Genomic DNA, 22,125 nt, shown 5'->3' with positions numbered 1-22,125 from the left:
CTAATATGCGTGATTTTTCGTCAAGGGGGCATTACTGAGGGGTTACAGTGTAAACACCCAGGGGCAGATTTACAAGCCCCTTGCGCAAAAAGCGATGCAGGGCGCGCTGCAAAATTCGTTTTATTAATTTAATTAAATTGTTTACTTACCTTCAATTATCCATACTCCAGTTTTTAGCACCTCCCACCCTGCCCCTCCCCAGCCCTGCCTCTCCGCCCCACCGAAACTCCCTCCACAGGCCGTGGCTGTTTAGCGCACAAAACTACCTAAAGCCGAACTAAGAGCCCAGTCCCATGTCAGTGTACAAAGCATCAATGCTTTGTACAAATTCTGTGGCAGGATAACTTTTACGTAGGTGATCAAAAATAAATGGTGTGGATTGCTTTCTGTTACTCTCTCATCCAACTCTCCCATGCGTGTGATCAGTCAGATCAGGGTCGGTCCAGAGCATTTTGTTTGGTATGCTTGGGATACAGCAGAAGCAGCTTTCATTGCAATCACTTCATACAGTTTTAAAATTCACAAATATTTTTTAATGCAGAAAAAAAGCAGATTATTTGGGTATTCAAAAACCCAGCTGCAATAGCCATTAAGTGTGAATGCATACAGATATGTGAAATCACTTTAAGCCCTATGTTTCGCGAGCACAAAATTAATTTTCTTAAGAAAGCAAATACTTTGTTGGGTGCACAATCAATTCTGAGCTGTATCTTTTAATCGTCAATACCTTGATTCTTCAGGCATTCACATGCTGAGTATTATTTAATATACAAATGTGCACACCTTTCCCCAAACTGTAGCGACATGGTGAGACCTAGCAAAGCTATACAAGTTGAGGGCTCAACCGTGTATCCTAGCCTTAGGTTGCGTTATTTTATATCCGCCCCTTTCCCTTAAACAGTCCCCTGCCTGCTCCCCTGATGCACACAGTGTGATATATACACTGGAAGCTGCCCATCACTGGCACCTCCCAGTTTGTGAATCTGTGCCACCTGCTTAGACAGGTCAATCCCTTGGCAGTGGAATTCTAAAGCAATTGATTTGCAACTCCAAAGCAGCAGGAAGACTCCCCTCAGGACTCTGGTACCTTACAATTCGCAAAAAATTGCAAAGTATTCTGTATGAGATTGGAAAGATATTCCTGATTCACTAAGCACCTTTGGCGCATTGTGACTTGAAGTTTTGCGTGCACAAAGCCTGTGATTTCGCGATTCACTGGTCTTGAGACCACAAAACGGTTAAGTGAATTGGCCCTATGTGCTGCCTTGTGGTGCTAATTTGTCAGTTATATGGTCCAACTTTGACATGGCAGACCAGAAGAGAAGGTTGGTTTTCACATAAGTGAGGAGTGAAAATCCAAAGGAGGTCCAAAAGTGAGGCCAGGCTCTGCCTAGGTAAACTAGAAACAGCAGGCACTTTCTAGGACCTGTAATGGGCATCATCTCTTTTACATATTCACACAGAACAGGACACCTGCTGAGCAGTGGGGTAGCAGTTTGCAAATGAGTTGTATATCCTGCCCCCTCCCCTTCCACAACCCTCAGGGAATTGTCACCCTTTTACTCCTGCTATTCTGAAGCCTTATTGTTTCTGCTTTTTTACTTCTTACTGTCTAGGGTACCCTAGAAGACCAAATTATAGAGGCTAATCCTGCAATGGAGTCTTTTGGCAATGCAAAAACCCTGAGGAATGACAACTCCTCGCGATTTGTAAGTACCAAACTCAGAGTGTAAACCTACTAGTGGCTGCGAGTGATGTATTGAGTGAATAAGTGATTTACGTGTGCCCCATCAGACTGTTAATAATGCCTAATGTAGTGCAGGAAATGAGGGGGGTCCAGCCAGATCCAATATCCGGCAGCTATTATTGAGCCAAACCCGGCATCCTGGATGGACGCAATGACATATACTGAAGTTGTCCTGATGTAATTTGCTGCCACCAGGACAAATTCAACAGTGCCCCCACATTGTCTACTTTCTATTCAGAGCAGCAACATGCAGGTGATGAGGGGTTTTCTTATTTTCTCTTACAGCTGGGCCCAAAAAAGGCCTGCTTTAAATGGCCATCAGCCCTTCTTCTGTTCTTCCTGCATCATCCTGGCTGGGAGCTCACTGACTACCTATTTTAAGACTTTGGCACATAGATAATGTGGCACGCATGTTTAATTTAAGGTCCAAAAACCAATGCTGTCTCTGATGCCATGAGGGAGGGAGGGTTCTGTCATTCCACATATATTTACACAGTGAGAAAAAGGGGTGCTTGGAGAGGTTTGTCTTGCTAAAACCTGTATACTGTCAGCATAAAACACTCTGATAATAATAATAATAATATTAGCTGCTTTATATATGGGCACATAACGTAGCAAGTCTGGGTGCTCTACAAAGACTATGTAACTTTCTGTTACCCAACAGACTTGGCAAACATTTTAAAGATGCTAAAATGATGTAAAGGTGAGAATGTGAAAGATAACACAACATTGAGAGAAACTTTAAACTTTTATGAATTTAGAAAATAGGAATCAAATTTGTGATCCACAAGGGGTTCTGTGAGCAGAGACATTATGAATTGTATTGTACAGATTGGAATGAAACTTTAAGATGAGGGCCTGATTTAATATTTGGCGGATGGCTCGTTCTCCACCAGGGTGACCTTACAAGAAGAATGAAGGATGTGAAGTTGAGCCAGCATGGCTTGGGATACAGACATGTGACCTGCAGAGGGAGAAAAGACCTCTGTAGTCAAAATTTACCCCGGTTTGAAAAACAGGGAATTGTTCTATGGAAGCTTATTTATCCTCGACCTGCTGTATCTTCTGGCTAAAACAGAAATGTGAGTGGGTGCTCCAATCCCCTGATGTGTGATAGCACCTTCTCTGGAACCTGCCCACACGCCATTGGTCGTGGGCCTCTTAGAACATTGGAGCGTCAAATGTAATACAGACCGATCTTAATTTCTTTTACATTATTTTCCAGGGAAAATTCATCCGAATTCATTTTGGACCAACTGGGAAACTGGCATCTGCAGATATTGATATCTGTGAGTGAATTTCATTTAATTTTACTATTCTCTACAACCTATTTATATATATACCAATGGACGATGTTGTCCAACATTCCTATTTAAACATGTAAACTGACAACATTTCCTGTCAATTTAGACCTCCTGGAAAAGTCCAGAGTAATTTTCCAGCAACCTGGTGAGAGAAGCTATCATATCTACTATCAGATCCTGTCTGGGAAGAAGCCAGAGCTGCAGGGTAAGGAAACAATATGACTGTTTGGTTACAGGTATCAGGAATGCTGTGATCTATGTGTGTGCTACGGGCAGGAAGTGATGCTTCCTGGAATGGGCACCTGCACCTTAAATGCATGGTGTCCAACACCTGAGGAGTGATATACATTAACAGGTGTGTTAGGGTGACCAAATGGTCCCATCTCACTGGAACACCACCAGGGCTTTAAGTGAGATGAAAACACTGGGGCTTCTCTCTCAGGGGTGTGGCTGCTGTAATTAAGGGCGGGGCTTAAAACACTTAAGCTAAAACTCTGTGCTTAGCAAAGTGTGCTGCCGTACTGATATTTTGCTGCTTCTGTCCATTCATCCATAATTATAACACAACAAGTAACATTACACCTACAACAAGCCAAGACTATTGGCTTTGTCAATGGTTGTAAGTTGAATAAGATAAATAAGCAACAACTAGCACTTCGTTGTATATAATATTGAAAATGCTACCCGGTCTTGTGGGCGAGGTTGTGGTGAAAGGCTAGAGCAGCCGACCTTCGAGCTGAGAAAGAAGGTTCGAGCCTGACTTCCTCTGATTCAAAACATTATTATGTCATAGTGTAATGTAACAGGTGCTCATGTAAAGCGCTCCAAGTTTGTGCTCTATAAAACTGAAAAACGAGTCTCTTTAAATTTACATCAAAGGCAGTGAGGGGTTGTACTATTGCAGAGTTAAGGGTTTTTATTTTTTTCCACCGTGAGGGTAAAAATAGAGAGCCCGATAGGCACCTGTCTCTGCACCTGCTTTTAAAAACTGCCGGTGCCGCGCACTAGCAGGACCCGGCCCACTTAAAGCCCTGGACACCGCGTTCTTGCTGTGAGTTTTAGGGGTACAAGCATCATGCATTTTTGTCTTCGCAAACGGCGAACGCAAAAAATGCTTTTCAGATGCAGCAAACTCTATTTTGTGATTCGGTAATCTGTTACTGAATCGCAAAATGGGTTTGCAATTCGCTATAAGGAAGGGGCGTGTTTAGGGTGTTCCTTCCTAATACTGAATCGCATCGGTATGTAGGAATGTATTGTGACCGAATTGCTGTTGCAAAACATTTGCATTTTACCACCTACTTTAAGTAGGTGGTAACCGATTCGCAAATGGGAAGGGGTTCCCAAGGGACCCCTTGGCAAATGTTTGGTACAGCTTTTAGAAAGACAGGCAATGGTCCCTTTCATTTTTGTTTAGAAATGTATCCTGTTTTCCTTTAAGGAAAACGGGCTGCATTTAAAAAAAAAAGATGGCTTTATTTAAAAGCAATCACAGACATGATGGTCTGCTGATCCCAGCAGGCCACCATCCCTGTGATTTTTGCGATTCCTAGGGGATCACATATTACGACCTACCTCATTAATATTCATGAGGTAGGTCATTTGCGATCCCCTAGGAATCGCAAAAAGTTTTTAACACACTTTCATGCATGCCATTTTGCAATTTCCTAATTGCGAATCGCAAGGATTCACAATTAGGAAATCGCAAAACGTTTTCTTCATGCAGCTGGCCCTTAGTTCACAAACGTTTGCACTCCGGACAAGGGCGGCTCTAGGCTCATGGCGGCCCTGGGCAGGGAGCGTAGGTAGGGGGCCCCGGAAGAGGGGACACGGGCGGGGCGGAGCCCCCCGGAGCTCAGGAAGGGGGTCAGGGTGTTTGGATGAGGAACAGAGCCGAAGGCTGCCAAATCCCTGCCACTGGGGCCGCCACGCAAATATGTATCCATCCTCAGAGGATTATTATATTAAGGATATATATTATATTGGCGTGGCGGCCCCTGGGGTTTGGCGGGCCTGTGCAGGTGCACAGCTTGCACATGCCTAAGGCCGGCCCTGCTCCGGAAGCTAACAACTTTGTTCTCTTCGATTGAACCAGTTGGATTAGAGTACGAGACTGCAATAGTTTCAAAAAACAAACGCCCAAGGGAATAAACATGGAATCCCAGTGATATGGATCCATATGATCACCCTACGGTAAAACGATCAGGGAAAGAACACGCAGAACCTAAGAATTGCACTCTGCAATATGCACTGAATTTCCCATTGTCTTCTTTGCTAATGATTCCCTGCACTTTTGGCAGAGGGCTCTACTTTGGGTAGATGTCACACTCTTGCTGCTGTGGCAGAGACAGAGGAAGGCAAAGAAGTTGGGTGATACTTCACTCATGGGTGCCTCATCTACAGCTGCACAAAGCACACCAACTTCCTTTCTGCAGGGCGGTCGCATGGGCCTTTTCATGGGCAGCTCTTGTGCTACTGGAATTTGCACATTGTTGTATAATTGGTGCCAATAAAATATCAGCACTTTACACCAGTGCAAAGTCACCAAAAGTAAGGCAAACTAGTGCAAATTGTAAATTTGGAGTGTACAAGTTTGGTGCTGGAAAGAAGCCCGAAAGTAAAACAAATGAGCACTTTGCACTAGCGTACATTACATTGCAGCAAGTGGGTGTCTCAATGGGTAGTACATATGCCTTCACATGCAACCACCCATGGTTCTTGACACAAAGCCTTTTCTGCTAACATACAGAGATCAGACTTTGTGTCAAAATCTACATATCCTGGCAAAGTTGGAGATAACCTTTCTTATCTCGAAACCTTTCTGACTTTGCATATATGCTGTACTGTACAGCACACATACAGAGTGGGAAACGTTTTTAAACCTATGTCTGAGCATAATATTTTGTATTGGAAGGTTCGCCCTCCAGGACAAAACCTATGACAGACATGATGTGCACTTTTGCATAACAGTCCAAAGGTATGTGCTTGGTGCTAGGCCTATCGCATTAGTGTGAGGCCAGTCACATGTCTGGCCGCCTGATATGATTCAGGTTCCACCCAAGTCCTTAAAGTTGCTAGAACCATAATATTGTTCAGAAATGTCCTGATTTCCCAAGAACAGTTTGTCTCTGGTCCTCTTTCCAAATGACTGGACATTGTGGTAGCCTCTTCCCCTTTCTCCAGTGTGCCCTATCTTCTAGTGAAGTGTAGGTTTTGGTAATAAGAATCTTGATTTTAAAAGAGCATAAAACACGAGCAGGATACAAACTACCACTGCATGCATTTTTTCAATATGTTTCAAAAACATTTAAAATTGAAATTTTAGGGTGTCTATTTATGAGCGGCACTAATAATTCTCGGTATACTTCGTCAGTTCCTAAGGACTGGCCTTTCCCTTAAATCTGGTTCTATTGGAGCTCCTGATTTACTTTTATTGTCACATGTGCTTCTTGAAAATTTTAAAGGGCATCCTATTAGCTATTGTATATTTCCTGCTCAATGTACTCTGCTGCCCAGAAGCCACTATGCATGCTCAAAGTTAGCCATCTTTTGAAGACCCACCACCTTTTCTTGTGTGTAACTTCATGGGTGTGTCAAAGATAGCCACCACATCCACTAAGTGCGTGATTCAAAAAAGTCAACTGTCTCTAATTCGACTCTTGTGTTTCAGACATGCTGCTATTGTCTACCAACCCCTATGACTATCACTTCTGCTCACAAGGTGTGACCACTGTCGACAACCTGGATGATGGCGAGGAACTCATGGCTACAGACGTATGTATTCTACCTTTCCTATAATGCTGATTGTAAGCGACTTGTGCTTCTTTGTTCATCAAATGGGTCCAATGGAAAAGCACTAAATCAGGTGTAGGGAGTGAGAAGGATCATTCTCAGCTATAAACTAGAAGCTTTTAAGTGATGTCCTCTGGTAGGTTGTGATGGCATTAATGGAGGAAGAAATTCTTAAAGAGACAGTCAAGAAGTCCGAACTCCCATCCTCTTGAAATTGTTAAATTAACAATAAAGGGCTTAAGGAATTAAGAATGTTTCTAAACCCACTCTTTGACTAACACAAAGATGACTGTGTCTGTTGAAATTAGGGGTTATTTCATCTGCTGGTATATAAGAGATGCCTTAAAAACACTAAGCTTTAATGTCCAAAGTCAGGACTTTGAGCTACAAAAAAAGTTTGCAGGCAACAAAAGGTAATGGGGCTTACAATGTGTAATCATATTTTCATCCATCATTCAGTCTTTCACCATTCATTCTGTCCTTCCATCTGTGTGCCCATCCATGTCCATATTCAACCATTTACAAACCTACCCATCATGCATCCTTCCTTCCTTCCACCTTTTTACTCATCCATCCATTATCCATCCATCCACCCTTTCACCCTATCCATCCTTACACTCATCTATCCAGCCATCCTTTCACTTACTCATTCATCCACCCAGTCACCCATCCTTCCACCCATTCACCTGTTCACCCGGTTAATAAGGGTTGCAGGAGGTACTGAGCGGGTGCTTGGCTTTGACGGCGGTGTGCCTACTTGCCACCACCCCCTTCCGAGACCCATGGTGTGATTAATCATTACACCTCATACATATTTTGGTTCTTCCAAATATGACGAACTCCTATGTAACAATGTGTTAATATAATTTTAATTTTTCACATTCTTAACCTCAGGTTAGGTTGGCCCTTAGCGCGCCCATACCGCTGAGGTTTACACTTTGGTCCTGAAGAATGCCTGGCTATTAGCATCATATAGGCAGAAACATGTTGGCCTAGCACAGTGAGATATAGCTGATTAATCTATCCAGCTCATACATCCCTTACTTTGTTTTTATTTGTGTTTGATTGGCCAACTAATAAAATTATTTATGGACACAATCTAGACATTTTAAACCACCACACAATCACTTTCACTTGTCACTCAAACAACACAAACTTGCGCTGCAGTAATTCTAGCGTTGAAGCACACCAGGGGGGCATTCGGCCTTCCTGGTGGGGCCCAATGATGAAGCATATCACCAACTAGGTTGGTGAGTGAGGGCTTTCTAAAGAATCAAGTTTGATTCTTCATGCTTGCTCTTCTCCTGAGAAGGCACACTCTTTCGTTGTTTTGACTAACATCCCGAGGGCCCATAGCTACCACGTTCAGGTAGCATGGGGAAGGCCTTGAGGAGAACCATAGCGGTGAGTGGCAGTAGCCGGTTTCATTGTTGTCAGCCAGGCAAGAGAAGAGATTAGGCAGAGGCGCGCCCCCACCCCTTAAAGGGACAGCCTACAGCACACAGCTTTGGAGCCAGAGTGGCGCCTATGCCAGGTAAAGCATCATATTCCCTGGGGGCCAGCAGAGGACAGCTGCAGATCGCAGCAACCTGATTCGGCTATCAAACATGTGAGCTACGCAAGGTGAGGCCATGAGGGCAAGGTAGTAAATTTGAACTGTGCAAGCTAATTACAGTTAAAGTGAGAGCATCCCCTGGGCATTAGTCATGAAGTGCAATTGTAGGACTGAGGCTGTGGTGGTCAAAGGTGGTGTTTAGTTTTATGCGGCTCCCAGTTTAGGAGACTCAATCTGGTTGTTTGCAGGCCGTGTCACTGGGGTGGTTATTACTCCTGGCCTGAAATATAAAAAACAGAGTGCCTGTGGACAGCATTTGACATCTGAGCAAGTGGCAAAGGCAACAGCAAGGGAATAGAAGAATAACTCCCACCCTTCCCGCTCAGCGTCTCCATTTCGACAAGCACAGAGGAACAGCCTAGGAAGAAGCAAAAGATAAACAGAAAAGAAAGAGAAGACAAGAAAAAAGAAGCTCAGGGAATGCAAAGAATGGGATGGGGGGGGGGGGGCTTTCAGCTAGCACACTTCCCTATCATTATGCACAGACTAAGGATGCTAGCTAATCACTATGACAATAAGGCAGAGCTGCTAGCTAATCACTATGGCAATAAGGCAGAGCTGCTAGCTAATCACTATGACAATATGGCAGATGCACAATTATAATGTGAAGGACTTGAAAGAGGTTTCAGAATTCAGGTGATGGGGCAAGTCAAGACAGGCGAATCCAAGAACCTGCGCTCATCGCTCCTCCACCCAGAAATAGTGTGCAAGAAAATATTGGAAAAAGAGAGTTGGACAGGATAGAAGGTATCCTAGGTTTAGGGAGGCTAGCTGGTTTGGTGGTCTCCCCACTTGGAGTGGTACCCAAGGAGGAGCAGGCACATCACAGGCTCATTCACCATTTGCCATTTCCAGAGGGAGAATCAGTTAATGATAGGATCAACCCTGAGGACTGCACGGTAGGGTTGGCATCAGTAGAAGATGCCACTGACTTGATACGCACAGCCGCGCAGGGGGCTTTGATGGCAAAGGCAAATATATAATCTGCATTTAGGCTCCTGCCAGTCCCTCTGAAAGCTACCACCTCCTGAGGTTTGAATTTGATGGGGAGCTGTACTTTGAAAAAGGGCTTCCCTAGGATGCTCTATATCTTGTGTGTAATTGAAAAATTCTGTACCTTCCTATAATGGAGACTACATAAAAGATACCCAGAGGGAGGCAAGCTTCACTACCTGGGTGGCTTCCTTTTTGTGGGCAAACATGGGGGGGTAGGCTGGAGAGTAAATTGACCTACTTGAAACCTTCTGGCAACTAGTGGCAGAGTTAGGTGTGCCTTTGGCCACAGACAAAAGAAACGGTAAGGCCAGCCACCAAAATTGTATTCCTGGGTACTGAGCTGGACTCCGAGGAGACATGATCATAGCACGAATAGGAAAGGAGAAACTCACTGTTGGCGAGCTACAAGAGCCGATAGGTAAACTGAACTTTGCAGCAAGGGTTATCCCATGTGGGGAGGGTAATTGCAAGAAGGCTGACCCAATTAACAAAAAAGCTGCAAAAGAAACATCACCATGTCAGATTAAGCTCAGGGACAAAAAAGGATTTAAAGACCTGGCTTTCCCTCCTACAAGACTTAAACGGCGTACTCATATGGAGGGAAGGGGGGGTCTTGGACAGGGAGACTGCCCTGTATACAGATGCAGCATACAGCTTAGGCGTTGGAGCAGTACTAGGCCAACGGTTTGCACAGAGGTGGCCCCCTAACTGGGCAGCTGCAGGGATAACTAAAAACATTTCACTTCTAGAATTGTTCTCAAACATTGTTGCGCTGAGAATATGGAGAGCAAGGCTTACCAACATGAAGATGACGCTGTGGTCAGATAACCAAGCTGTAGTTCATGCCATTCATACAGAGGCGGCAAAATGCTACAGTTGACAGACAACCTGGAGGTGAGGGTGAGACACATCCAAAGGATAAGAAATGATGGAGTGGATACACTCTCTTCTTTCCAGATGGGGAAATTCAGGGAGCTAGCTCCCACAGCAGAGTGCGCCATGACTCCCTTCCTGGAGGATCTGTGGTCCCTGGCAGACACAACCTGTCCCAGCTGGTAGAGCACGGATTGGCACCCAAGACTGCTCAGATGTATTCTACCTACAGAAAAACAGTTTCATGGGTGACAGGGTGCAATCTTTCGAGGATACACTTAGTACAGCCCACGCTGTGCAGCAGATTGTGAAGTGGGTTTTTGATTACAGAAACACCAGATCATGGACACAGGCACACCTGTCAGCAATAGCCCATTTAACCAGGAGATAAGAAGATCCCACCGCAACTTCTTATCTCAAAACAGCAATGAAGGGTTGGCGGTGCCTAGAAGGGGTGAAGGAGGACAAGAGGGAGCCCATAGAATTGAGCACGCTGGCGTGCCTGCTAGGGGCTTTGCCTGAAATTTGTACAGATGCATTGGAAGTCACTTTATTCAAGGCAGCCTTCACACTAGCGTTCTTTGGTGTCTTTAGGTAAAGCAAGTTGGTTGCTCCAGCTAAGAATGAGACAGCAGGGGCCTGTCTCCAAGCGCAGGACGTGCGTCAGGGCCCCGGGGAACTAGAAGTGATCCTGAGAAGGTTCAAGATGGATCAAGAGACAAAGAGCACACTAGTAAAGTTGCAGGGTCTGTCAAGCAGCCAGCTGTGTCCTGTGCACTGAATGCATGAATATTGAGCAATCAGCCCGGCAGGAGGAGGTCCAGTGTTTAAACACAAGAATGGGGAGTGTCTGAGCAAGTTCCAGTTCCGGGCCGTGCTAAATATGGCACTTCAAGCGCAAGCCTACCTGCCACGGAGTTTGGCACTAATTCCTTCTGCATTTGTGTGGTGACAGCAGCGGCCGGTGAGGTCTGTCAGCATTTGCAATCAAGAATGTAAGAAGAAGGCGTTCAGCAGCCTATAGGTGATATGTGAGGTTCCCGCAAGGAGGAAGCCCATAGTATACAAACCCCCCCTTGGCCCCACCTCCTCACAAAAAAACGCTCCTGATCAAACTTGAACCAAACTCCCACAATTTGTCTTAGCAGGATAAGGAAAGACTAAGAAATATAACTTACTAACTTGTACCATGCAGTTTGCATGCAGCTCTTTGATGGTAGTTCATAGCTTACTGTGCTAGATTATGATTATAACTTATGGACTGCACAGTAACAATAGAATCTCTGTGACAAAAGCAGTAACCCTCTGAGCGATGCACATAAAATGATTTTCTTTAAAATGCATGGTGCACAATCTTTGCAGCAGGCAAATTAACCATCTGCCCTACCATAGATGAGTCAAAGCTGCCACTAGACAACACTCCCATCTCTCTCCAGCAGGTACATTAATCACCGGAGTTATTCTGGCACTTTTATTGTTGCCCAAAAACTGCTAGTAATGCAGGGAACTTTACAGTGCTTTTGTAAACTGTAAACTGCCTGCGGACACCCTGGGTATGTGTCACAGACCCCTGAGGTCTCGCGGATCACAGGTTGGGAACCGCTGGGTTACAGTAAAAAATATACAACCCTAAACTCATTTGTTTGTCAGGATCCTCCACAATACAGGTTCACTCGGCGTCCTTCAAAGTTACATTTATCTGCAACAAAACGAGATACATTGGATCAGCCTGTACTCTGCAGATGTACTGTTGCAGCCAATTATAACATTCTATGGTTGTCACCATAAAAGAAAACATTTCGCATGGGAGGGAATGAAAAGGAACATTACCTTTGCCAATTTTGACTTCAGCTCTACCTATAAATAAAAGTTCACGTCATGAAGCAAGATGTTAACCAACGTTATCTATTTTAAACGCAGGTCTTCATTAAACTAAACGTGAATAATACACAGTTAATAGCATTTACTTGTTTACAGGGTAACGTTTATACAATGTAAAACATTTAATATAGAAAAAACATTTCATGAGTGTAAGAAAAATGTGAGAAGGGGCTTGGAGCCATTTTTAAAGAATGTTTTTATGATATAAATCTTTGTTCTGAAGAAGGTGGTGAAAACGATTCCATTATCCACCGAAACACTGCGTCAACGAATGTTTTGTGTTTTATTAACATGTAGAAATGAACGCTTATATATTGGATGTTTAAAAATCTTTGTATATTATGTAATTACTATTTTTAGGAATTAACTATGTCAGAGATGAACAGAGACGTCTATGTGCTTGTTTTTTAACTTAGGATGTAAGGGTATATTAAAATTATTGCTAAAGGTTTTTAAACAAATAAAAGAAAATACACACTGTTTTGTGCTTCACACTATATGTATAAGGACTTAGAATATATATATTTATACGTTTTAGTTCTTTGGTGCTAGTGGAGGTTCATTTAGTTTTTAAACAAAGTGCCAAATTTTATTGTTAATAGACACACAAAAGGGAAAATAACCTTTTTCTAGTCTTGAACTACCCTGTCCCATTTGTCAAGTAAGGGTGACTCTCCTTATGTTGGGAGTCTGCAAGTTTATCGCATAGTCCCAAGGTTGGAGTATGGGTTTCGGTACTCTGGACAGTTCGTCCAGACCTTCTGCGACCACTTGTACAAAGACCAGCAAACATATGTGTAATGAAGTAAATCACCAGGAAACTGGGTAACCTCAGGAAGTAGGTTTATTGAACACAGCTGTTGCAGGACCCAAGAAACTGTGTAACATAGAATGTCCAAACTGGTGACACATACACATTCCAGATCCAGATGACATGGAAGGTTATGTCATCAACTCAGATGTCATCAACCCAGATCACCACAACATATGCAGCTGGAAATGAACATGTGGTGCTTTTGATGTTGTTGGGAATGGCTGTGTGGAAGTTAAAGAACGCTAAGGTTATGTCACTAAGTGAAAAACGTTAGTATGTGTTGCAAACTTTTAGTGCGCATGTGAAGATCATTACTGGTTTTCTTTACTTCCATTTCCCAGCATGCAATGGATATTCTGGGCTTCAGTCAAGAGGAGAAGACTGCCAGCTATAAAATAGTGGGGGCCGTCATGCACTTTGGAAACATGAAGTTCAAGCAGAAGCAGCGGGAGGAGCAAGCAGAAACTGATGGCACAGAAAGTAAGAATGATGGCAGATCTCCATCAAAACATGGTCTCGAGAGTGTCACTCGGATAATACTGCTATCCTATGTAGGTTGTGCCTTGGTAGCACTGGATGCATCATTGGAGTGAAGGCTGCTTGCTCTCAGCCGCGGCCGGTGCATGTAAGAGCGGTGGGGCCGGGTGGGGGGGATTTAGACGGATGATAAAGAGGGAAAATTAAATAAAAGGTGAGGCTGGGTGGGGGGGATTTCGACAGACGATGACGAGAGAATATTAATTATTTATTTAATTTTCCATCACTTTATGTATGTTTCACTCCTTCTCCTTCCCTTAGCCTTTCAGCTACCAATCGGAAGTTGTTGAAAGGCAATGGGTGAGACAAGGGGCTAACTATCTGTCATGTTTCCGGGTTAAAGGGTGTATGATGTCACATCCACTACCACTGGCGATTTGGTGAATCAACACTGAGGTTAACATCTCAGACAGAATATTAGAACTCCATTAGTCAAAACATATCAGTTACTAAGATCAGAAGTGGAATTGCTGGCTAAATTGATAATTGCTAGTATTGAAGTAGCATGCAACACACTGTTAAAGCAATACAAACAGATAAAAAAAATAAAAAGACAACTGTGTCATAGCCGTGAACTTAGGTCGCAAGGCCTACCAATAACAGGTAGCAAAACTGGAACAGTGAACCGACCCTCTCACAATCAAGCTGGGCATTGGATCTCATCTCTAGGCAAATTCCAACTGCCAAAGGCTTGAAGCACGGGTGTGTGCTTGCATCCACCTTCCACCCTGTTCAATCTTTTCTTGGAGGACTTAAAATCCAAGTCAACATCAGCGACTCCCACGCCCCCAAACTAGGCAACATAGTCCTTTCTAGTCTGTTGTATGCGGATAACTTAGTGTTAATATAGCACACTAGGGTAAGGTTACAGTGGTTACTTAACATCACGTTTGAATACTCCGTAGAAATAGGCTTGGCGTTTTAACCTAGACAAAACTAAAACTATGTCAATTAACAACACAAGAAGAAGGACACTGGGCTGGTACATGGGCAAGATGTGGCTCGACTCGAAAATTGGGTCATTCACACCCCATAAAGAAGCGACGAGAAAGAAAGTGAATGCACTGCCCATAACTTTCGAAAATCTGAAGAGGAAACTATCTGGCCCTACCCTGACACTACTCCTCTGATTAGTCCAAGCTCAGCTGCTGCCCACCATAGCTTATAGGAGCGAACCTTTAAGAGGGAGAGATGCCACCAGTTTAGACATCACTACCAGACCATACAGGACTATCTTTAATCTCCCCAAATACACCTCTCCGGGAGAGAGAAGTCAGAAAAGCAGTTGTGTTTAGTGGACCAGGTGATAGTGGGGATTCACTTTGGGAAGGTCCCTTGGATAGAGAAGAAACACAGAGCTTGGGGGTGTACTCTTCCTGAGCGACAAGGGCAACACTGGCATTCTGGGGGCAGAGTAGCAGTGATAAGGGAAAATTCACTTTCCCCTCACCTAGGGACCCTCCTTTGGCAATCCCAGATATTGCCCCCACTTAGCTGTAGATTTCAAAGCAGAAATGAGAAAGCAAAATGGTGGAAGAATAGGTGAGCTGTTGACAACATTGTCCTTTGACATCCTGATACATCAAATTGGACTGCCTGCACCGGAGGTTCACTGGGTGTTGTACCAACAATCGGGCCAAGAGCTAACAGGCTACTGATGGCATTTGAATGATGTCTCATTACAAAACATACAGATACAAATGTTGTCTCAGAGCTTTACAAGTTATCAGCACAGATTGAGAGGATACACAGAACTCTGGAACAGAGGAGATGGGAAACACAACTAGGTAGACAGCTTACTGACACTGAATGGAGTTACGCCTACATTGAAAAGCACTCAACAGCTCGTTCGACAGTAGTAAGGGAAGCTAGGATTTCAATGACTTACTACTGGTTGCACACCAGTGAAACTGAATGAATGGGACAAGAGGAGGTCAGATGGTTGCTGGAGGGGCTGCAGAGGCATCCTAAATCCACTCTAGCAATGCCCAAAACTCCAGAAATACTGTCGGAAACTCTCAACAAAATTGATGACTTGCTTCATACCACAATCCCAGGATGGCAACACACATGATATTGGGTAACGCCAACTTCTTTCACATCTGTGTGGTCTAGCAAATAAGGCTGCAAAACAGTTCATCACCTACGCACGAGGAATAAAAGAAACCCAAAGGCATAGAGATTGGTTTGATGAGGCGTTTGATCTACTCGAAATGGAGAAAATCACATACATTTTATCTGACGGGTTGAAAACTGTGAGATCAACTGGACACAGTTTCTAACTCAAATAAGACAGGGGTTTCTGGAAGTCACCTGTCCAAGACATCTCAGAGTGCTCAGGATAGTACCCACAGTGGAAGAAAGGGGACAAAGCAGTAATTGGGCAGGAGCATTGGCCAATCTAAAGGCCCAGTGGTAGGACGAACCTAACCTGAGATTTTGTACTCAAAGTTAACCTGTGGAATGGGTGAGGAGCTGTTGTGAGGGGAAAAGATCAATAAAAATATTTGAACCACATTCGGAAGTTATTAGTTAAAAAAACCTACATTTTGCACTAAAATATTCAAAGCTTAGCCTTACTTTCTGTTTTGTGGTTGAAAATTATGGATGTGTATCATTATATTCGCAAAGATGTATGAAGGCCTGACATGGAATGTGTTACTAAAGCCCCCTCTGTCGGTGAACACAAAGGACTAAAATAACTGTAGGATTTGTGTGACTAGTGTAACTTTTCCCGCCTTCAGGCAAACAGATTGGGCGTCACTTGTGAAGATTTCAGTCCTTTTGACCCTAATTATTACAGTCTGTGTGTTTTATTGATAATTGGTTATTAAGTGGACTAGCAGCAGTGTGTGAGCTGAGCCATGCCTGTGCTTCTTCCAGGTGCCGATAAGGCTGCCTACCTGATGGGAATCAGCTCAGCAGATCTCATCAAAGGGCTTCTCCATCCCAGGGTCAAAGTGGGCAACGAATATGTGACCAAAGGTCAAAACCTTGAGCAGGTACGTGGTGCGGCTTGAGGCAATGGTGAATTTGCAGGCCATGAATTGTAGTCCAAAAAGCAAAAGGAGACTATTAATTGCATGCAATGGTTGGCGGATTCGATTATTGACAATAAGTTATAGGGTTTTATAATGATTTGAAATATTGCCTATGTATTTTAACTGTCATGCCTAAAGATTTGTAATATTGTTGTCTGTGTTCCGTTTTTGTACTTTTATGATTTTAAGTAATCGAATAAAGTGGATTGACTGACTGACTGACAATGAGTTATTGTAAGTGGGTGGGCCAATGAACAGATGACACCACTGAATAACCAAAAGCAGGTGCCCTCTCTGTAAAGACAAACCTCTGCAGATATTTCATTCTTAGTAGTAGACTACCGCCTGCAGCACATGCAATATCTGCAGGCCCAATGATGATTGATAAAGTGTTTCCCTGTGGAAGAGCGCCACCATTGCAAAGTATAGATTGGTCACACCTATAATATTGTAGGACTATGGGTTATGCTTCCCAATTTCACCAATGTGTGCATGCTTCCCTAAACATTTTCCATAATAGAATAATAAAGCATTAGGGGCATAATTTACGAGGTCCGTTTGCATTTGCAAACCCTGTGAATAAAAAAAGAAAAAAAACTTACCTGCCGCCCTCAAGCATTGCGCTTTTCTGCTCTTCTCCACTGCAGGCAGGCACAGGCTCCCAGACTGCCCTACGGACAATCTTTAAGCTGCTCTCATGCATGAGAGCAGCTTCAGGATAGGCCTTAGCAACATGAATTTGCACTCCCAGACAGACTGGGAGCCTGTGCCTACTCTTTCCAACCTGGAAACGCAGCTCGGGTTGGAGAGCTTCAGTACGCATGACGGTTTGGCCGTCCTGAGGTGGCTGGCCAAACCGCCATGTGAACTCATAACACTGCCCACCACTCCCCCTCCAGTACTGTCAGCCCCTGGCCCTGTCCCCAAGACTCGGCACACAGTCACATAGAAGAAAAATAAAATGATAATAATACAGGATTTATACCCTTATTATTAGCGTTTTATTTTTCACATTTTTGAGGATGCTGGCGGGGGGAGCCGCCACTGGACTATTGTCCAGAGGACCATGGCCTGCTGCTGTATGGTCTTCGGAAATAAGAATCTTTTGGACAGTGGTTGCTTAAAAATGTGTCCTTTTTGAAAATGCATATGTAGGGACAGGGATCTGCCGTCCCTTAAAGGCCTCCATCACGGTAACCACAGCCTATCACAGGCTGTTGCAAATTGCTACCTGCCTAATTATTATGCAGGTCGGTTTGAGACCCCCATGTAATGGGGATTTTGTGACGTGACCTATTAGTGCATATGTTGCAACTCAAAGTTACAAGGCGGTTCCAAAAAGTCAGTGCTCAATTTGCACCGATTATTTGAGATCTGCCTGCACATCAGGCCCTGAGTAATGTAAAAAAGTCCCAGAAAGTACCTCCATGCAGAAGAAACTTGAAGGCTAACTCAGATACCACTTGTTTATCCATCAAGGAAAAGCACAACCTGTTCTGATACATATTTGAGCAACCTAACAGTGCTTTAAGAAGTGTAAGTTAACACTGGGAGAGACACTGAAACAAGTAGAACTACTGGTTTGTTTGTTTCCTCTCAAGATTGTCTGAGGAGCCAGATTGTATTGTTTTATCAATGATTTCTCAACTCTCTTATGCTCTTGCAGGTTGTGTACGCTGTAGGTGCCCTCGCCAAAGCAACGTATGATCGCATGTTCAAGTGGCTGGTTACACGTATCAACAGAACCCTGGACACCAAGTTAGCCAGGCAGTTTTTCATCGGAGTTTTGGACATTGCAGGATTTGAAATCTTCGAGGTAAATGTGCATTCTGTCTACAGCTAGTTGGCAGAGACGCAGGGTGTACTACAACAATTTCCGATCCACAATTTCAACTTACTATTAAGTCGGGACCTAGAATTTGGATTTACAAAAATGTAAGGTTACCACTACTTTGAATGCTGAAAAAATGGACCGGTAAATATGTAAATAGGGTATTAGGTATAAGATGTCTGGCTCACAGAACATAGGCCTTCCCATCATCCACTGTATGTGAAATATTGCTGGGCAGGATCACCATAACCTAGCATCTATTCTACTTAAGTTAGAACACATTAGCACTAACTGAAATAACACAAAATCCAAAGCCATTGCTACCTACAATGTGTAGTTTCCCTACAAGTCTCCAGGGCTGAGGGTCGAGCAGGGCAGATCCATTTCACGTGTCCCAACTGTGCCTCTAATATCTCATATGTCCTCTATTTTGCAGTTCAACAGCTTTGAGCAACTATGCATCAACTTCACCAATGAAAAGCTGCAACAGTTTTTCAACCACCACATGTTTGTCCTGGAGCAAGAAGAGTATAAGAAAGAAGGAATTGAATGGGTGTTCATTGACTTCGGCTTGGACCTGCAGCCATGCATCGACCTCATCGAAAAGGTAAAGAAAGCATTGAAATGCGCTCAGCACACAAAGCCCCGCCCTCTTTGAATAGGCAGCACTATCATTCAGATGCGTTCCTCTCAGCCTTTACTGTTCGTGATCTCCAGTGGAGTGAGAGACAAGCCACCAGGAGCCTGCCCTCCCCCAAAACACCTATCGCCTTGCTTGACATGTGCCTGCGCTGTCACTTCTCATTTGAGCCTGCCTGTCAGTGCTCACTGGTTAACATTGGATCATTAATAATAAGGGTTTTGGAGGTTCAAAGGTTAGCCAGTTTCCAACTCCTCTTACGTTGGCCTTGAGTGTTAACTAAGAAATAAAACACAAGGCCTGATTATGCTAGAGATGGGACTGCCTGACAGGCTGTCGGCAGTCCCGACAAAGGCATTAGGGTGCGACCGCCACCAGGGCGGTCGCAATGCCTATATTTTGTATTGTGGCGGGTGCCGCGAGCTGCAGCACAAACCGCAGTACAAAAAGGGGGCACTACACATATGCCTGCACTATGTGGCAAGCACCATGCGGTGCCTGCCACATGGTGCAGGGATATGTAGGGGGGCACTATAGCTGCCCCCAAAACCCACACTGAGGGTCAAGGGGGACCCGCAACAGGTCCCCGATGTCCCTTTCCACCAGCCTTTTCATTGCGGGTAAACTGCCATGAAACAGCCGGCTGAGAGGGATATCATTATCCCTACGGCAGGCACCACCACCGTTGTAGGGATTGGCGTTTCCTTCGACGATCCGTGGCAGTTGGTCTCTCCGATCGCCATATATCCGCCCGCTATCCGAATGTGGCGGGCAGGAATTCCCATTCCAATGGCAGTGGGAGCGCCATCAACGGGCTGTTGATGCCTGTCCCACCGTCATCGTAATAAGGCCCTTTATTTGCAAAAAGTAACATTATCAGTGCTCACAATGCTAATTAGAGAATTGGTGTGTTATTTTATTTAAGTACATTTATTAATGCATAGTTAATAAAAAACCATTGCAATTGCAAAAGGGTATACAAATTATTAACATAATATTACAACATGAAATTTACATTTGAAAAGGATGATAGATTAAAAATTGCATATTAGATCACTTGAAAATGCTAATCATGTTATGTCTTGCTCTAGCCCTTGGGAATTCTGTCCATCCTGGAGGAGGAGTGTATGTTCCCCAAGGCCACAGATACCACCTTCAAAGCCAAGCTGTATGACAACCACCTGGGAAAGTCACCTAACTTTCAGAAGCCAAAGGTGGACAAGAAGCGCCGATATGAGCCTCACTTTGAACTGGTCCATTATGCTGGTGTGGTAGGTGATTTAATGGCTTTAGTTGTATATGTTTCCAATTAGGTGTGTGTTCAATGAGGTTAACTCTGGGTTTATTATTGATGGACAGGTTCCCTATAACATAATGGGGTGGCTGGACAAGAACAAGGACCCCCTGAACGAGACAGTGGTAACTGTCTTCCAAAAGTCTTCCAATAAGCTCCTGGCAAGCCTTTACGAAAACTATGTGAGCTCCTATTCAGGTAAGTAGACTTACAAAATTAATGTGCTCACATGATCTGGGGGACTCCTCAATGGGATTATGAACCTCCTTCTGAGATTTCTGTGCAGACTGCAGGAGACAAGTGAGAATCCTGGAGCAGTAGGCTCAATCTCTCATCCTTCTTTGGTTGACTCCCAGAATTTTTGTTAATCCTAGTTTCTGTTCGAAACTTTGTAAATAGTGTGAGTGTCTAATAAAAGATTCTGTTAGAAGCTTTGTAAATCGCCTTAAAAGCTTGAAAGGGACTATTGCAGATGTTGTTATCATTCTATGTTCCATAAATGTATTCATCCTACTTGGGAGTATATTGGAGCTAAGAAATGCAGACAAATGTGGGCCTCTTAATAAGTGAACCAGTATTTTGGGCAGAAATGCCACCGGCTCTGGAATTACAGTGACTAGGAGTACTAGTAACTCAAGTGGGTGGAGTTATCAGGGGATTACAAGTGGGACTCTGTAAGTCTCCTTAGAAATTAGAAATTATCTGGTGAATTTGGATTTCCCAGCAATTTCCTATTCCCCGCAATCCTCCCCACAATCCCCTTTCTCGAGTGTCAGCTTGTATGTCAGCTACTTTCTGCAGCCAAAATATTCAGATAAAGTGCGGTTTTCCTGTGGCTCTTCTAATTCCGATGTGATTGTGACTGCTGTAAGGGTTGCTTGGAAGAGTTGTGTCAAACATTTTATATTAATAACATTATCAATCATATATAGAGCGCAGCTTTCACCCAGCGGGCATCTTGGAGCAGAAAAATATCAGTCTAGAGAACTTCTATTAAAGGATCACATCTGAGGCTATTTAAAAGGAGATACAGATACCAGACAGGCATCAGATTATCTCAATTGTCATGCTGGCCTGTAAGGTTTAACCTTTGTTGTAAAGTCTTGGGTCATGTGCCATTTAATGCCTGGTGTAATATACAGAGGGCCTTAAACATGCACCACTCCTTTACTGGGAGACAATGGAGTTCCTGCAGCATGCTGGTTGCAGAATCTCTTCTCCCTTTGTTAAACGCTAGCTTGGCAACTAGCACCTGGATCCTTTGAAGCCATTTGAGCAGGTAGTCAGGACATCCTAAAAGTTCAATATAGTGGCCTGTACCACAAGTCTCCTGAAGGGCTGTGGAAACATAGGGACAAGATTCTTTACATTTCTTAGGAGTCCATGGCATACTGCTACTGTTTTATTGATGTGAGTTTCTATTGATAGATGCTCATCAAATTGAACTCCAAGGTTTCTTACCGAATGTGCAGAGTCCAAAGCTGACTTCATTGGCCACTGCCAAATATTGGATGGCAGTTGTTGTTGCAGATCCCCTGGCGAGCAGCATAGAAATTCTGTCTAGTCTCCATTGAATTTCAACATGTTCTGGCCGAGCCACTGGACCATCTCTTTCAGACATGTATGGAAGTTGTTTATTTGATTTATGTCCGACTTGTCTAGTGAGATTATTAGTTAGGTATCATCTGCATAATTTACAAACAATATCGGAAAGAACTTAATCAGGGTCAGCAGAGGCATTGAATAGACATTGAACAGGA

General features: G+C 43.8%; 1 protein-coding gene across 1 annotated transcript in view; it reads left to right on the top strand.

The window, feature by feature from the left end:
• MYH7B (myosin heavy chain 7B) overlaps window positions 1–22,125 on the top strand; it is a 115,511-nt gene that overhangs the window by 39,295 nt on the left and 54,091 nt on the right. The window contains exons 8-17 of the mRNA XM_086932358.1: window positions 1,617–1,709; window positions 2,973–3,036; window positions 3,158–3,256; window positions 6,722–6,825; window positions 13,364–13,502; window positions 16,443–16,561; window positions 18,267–18,416; window positions 18,868–19,038; window positions 20,163–20,342; window positions 20,431–20,563. Coding sequence (XP_086788484.1) covers window positions 1,617–1,709; window positions 2,973–3,036; window positions 3,158–3,256; window positions 6,722–6,825; window positions 13,364–13,502; window positions 16,443–16,561; window positions 18,267–18,416; window positions 18,868–19,038; window positions 20,163–20,342; window positions 20,431–20,563 — 1,252 coding nt within the window. The remainder of the gene's footprint in view (window positions 1–1,616; window positions 1,710–2,972; window positions 3,037–3,157; window positions 3,257–6,721; window positions 6,826–13,363; window positions 13,503–16,442; window positions 16,562–18,266; window positions 18,417–18,867; window positions 19,039–20,162; window positions 20,343–20,430; window positions 20,564–22,125) is intronic.

The sequence above is a fragment of the Lissotriton vulgaris genome, chromosome 7 (assembly GCF_964263255.1).
Source record: "Lissotriton vulgaris chromosome 7, aLisVul1.2, whole genome shotgun sequence".
NCBI classification, from domain to species: Eukaryota; Metazoa; Chordata; class Amphibia; order Caudata; family Salamandridae; genus Lissotriton; species Lissotriton vulgaris.
Note: the sequence above shows the minus strand (reverse complement) of the source record. Positions and strands in the feature narration are given on the sequence as shown.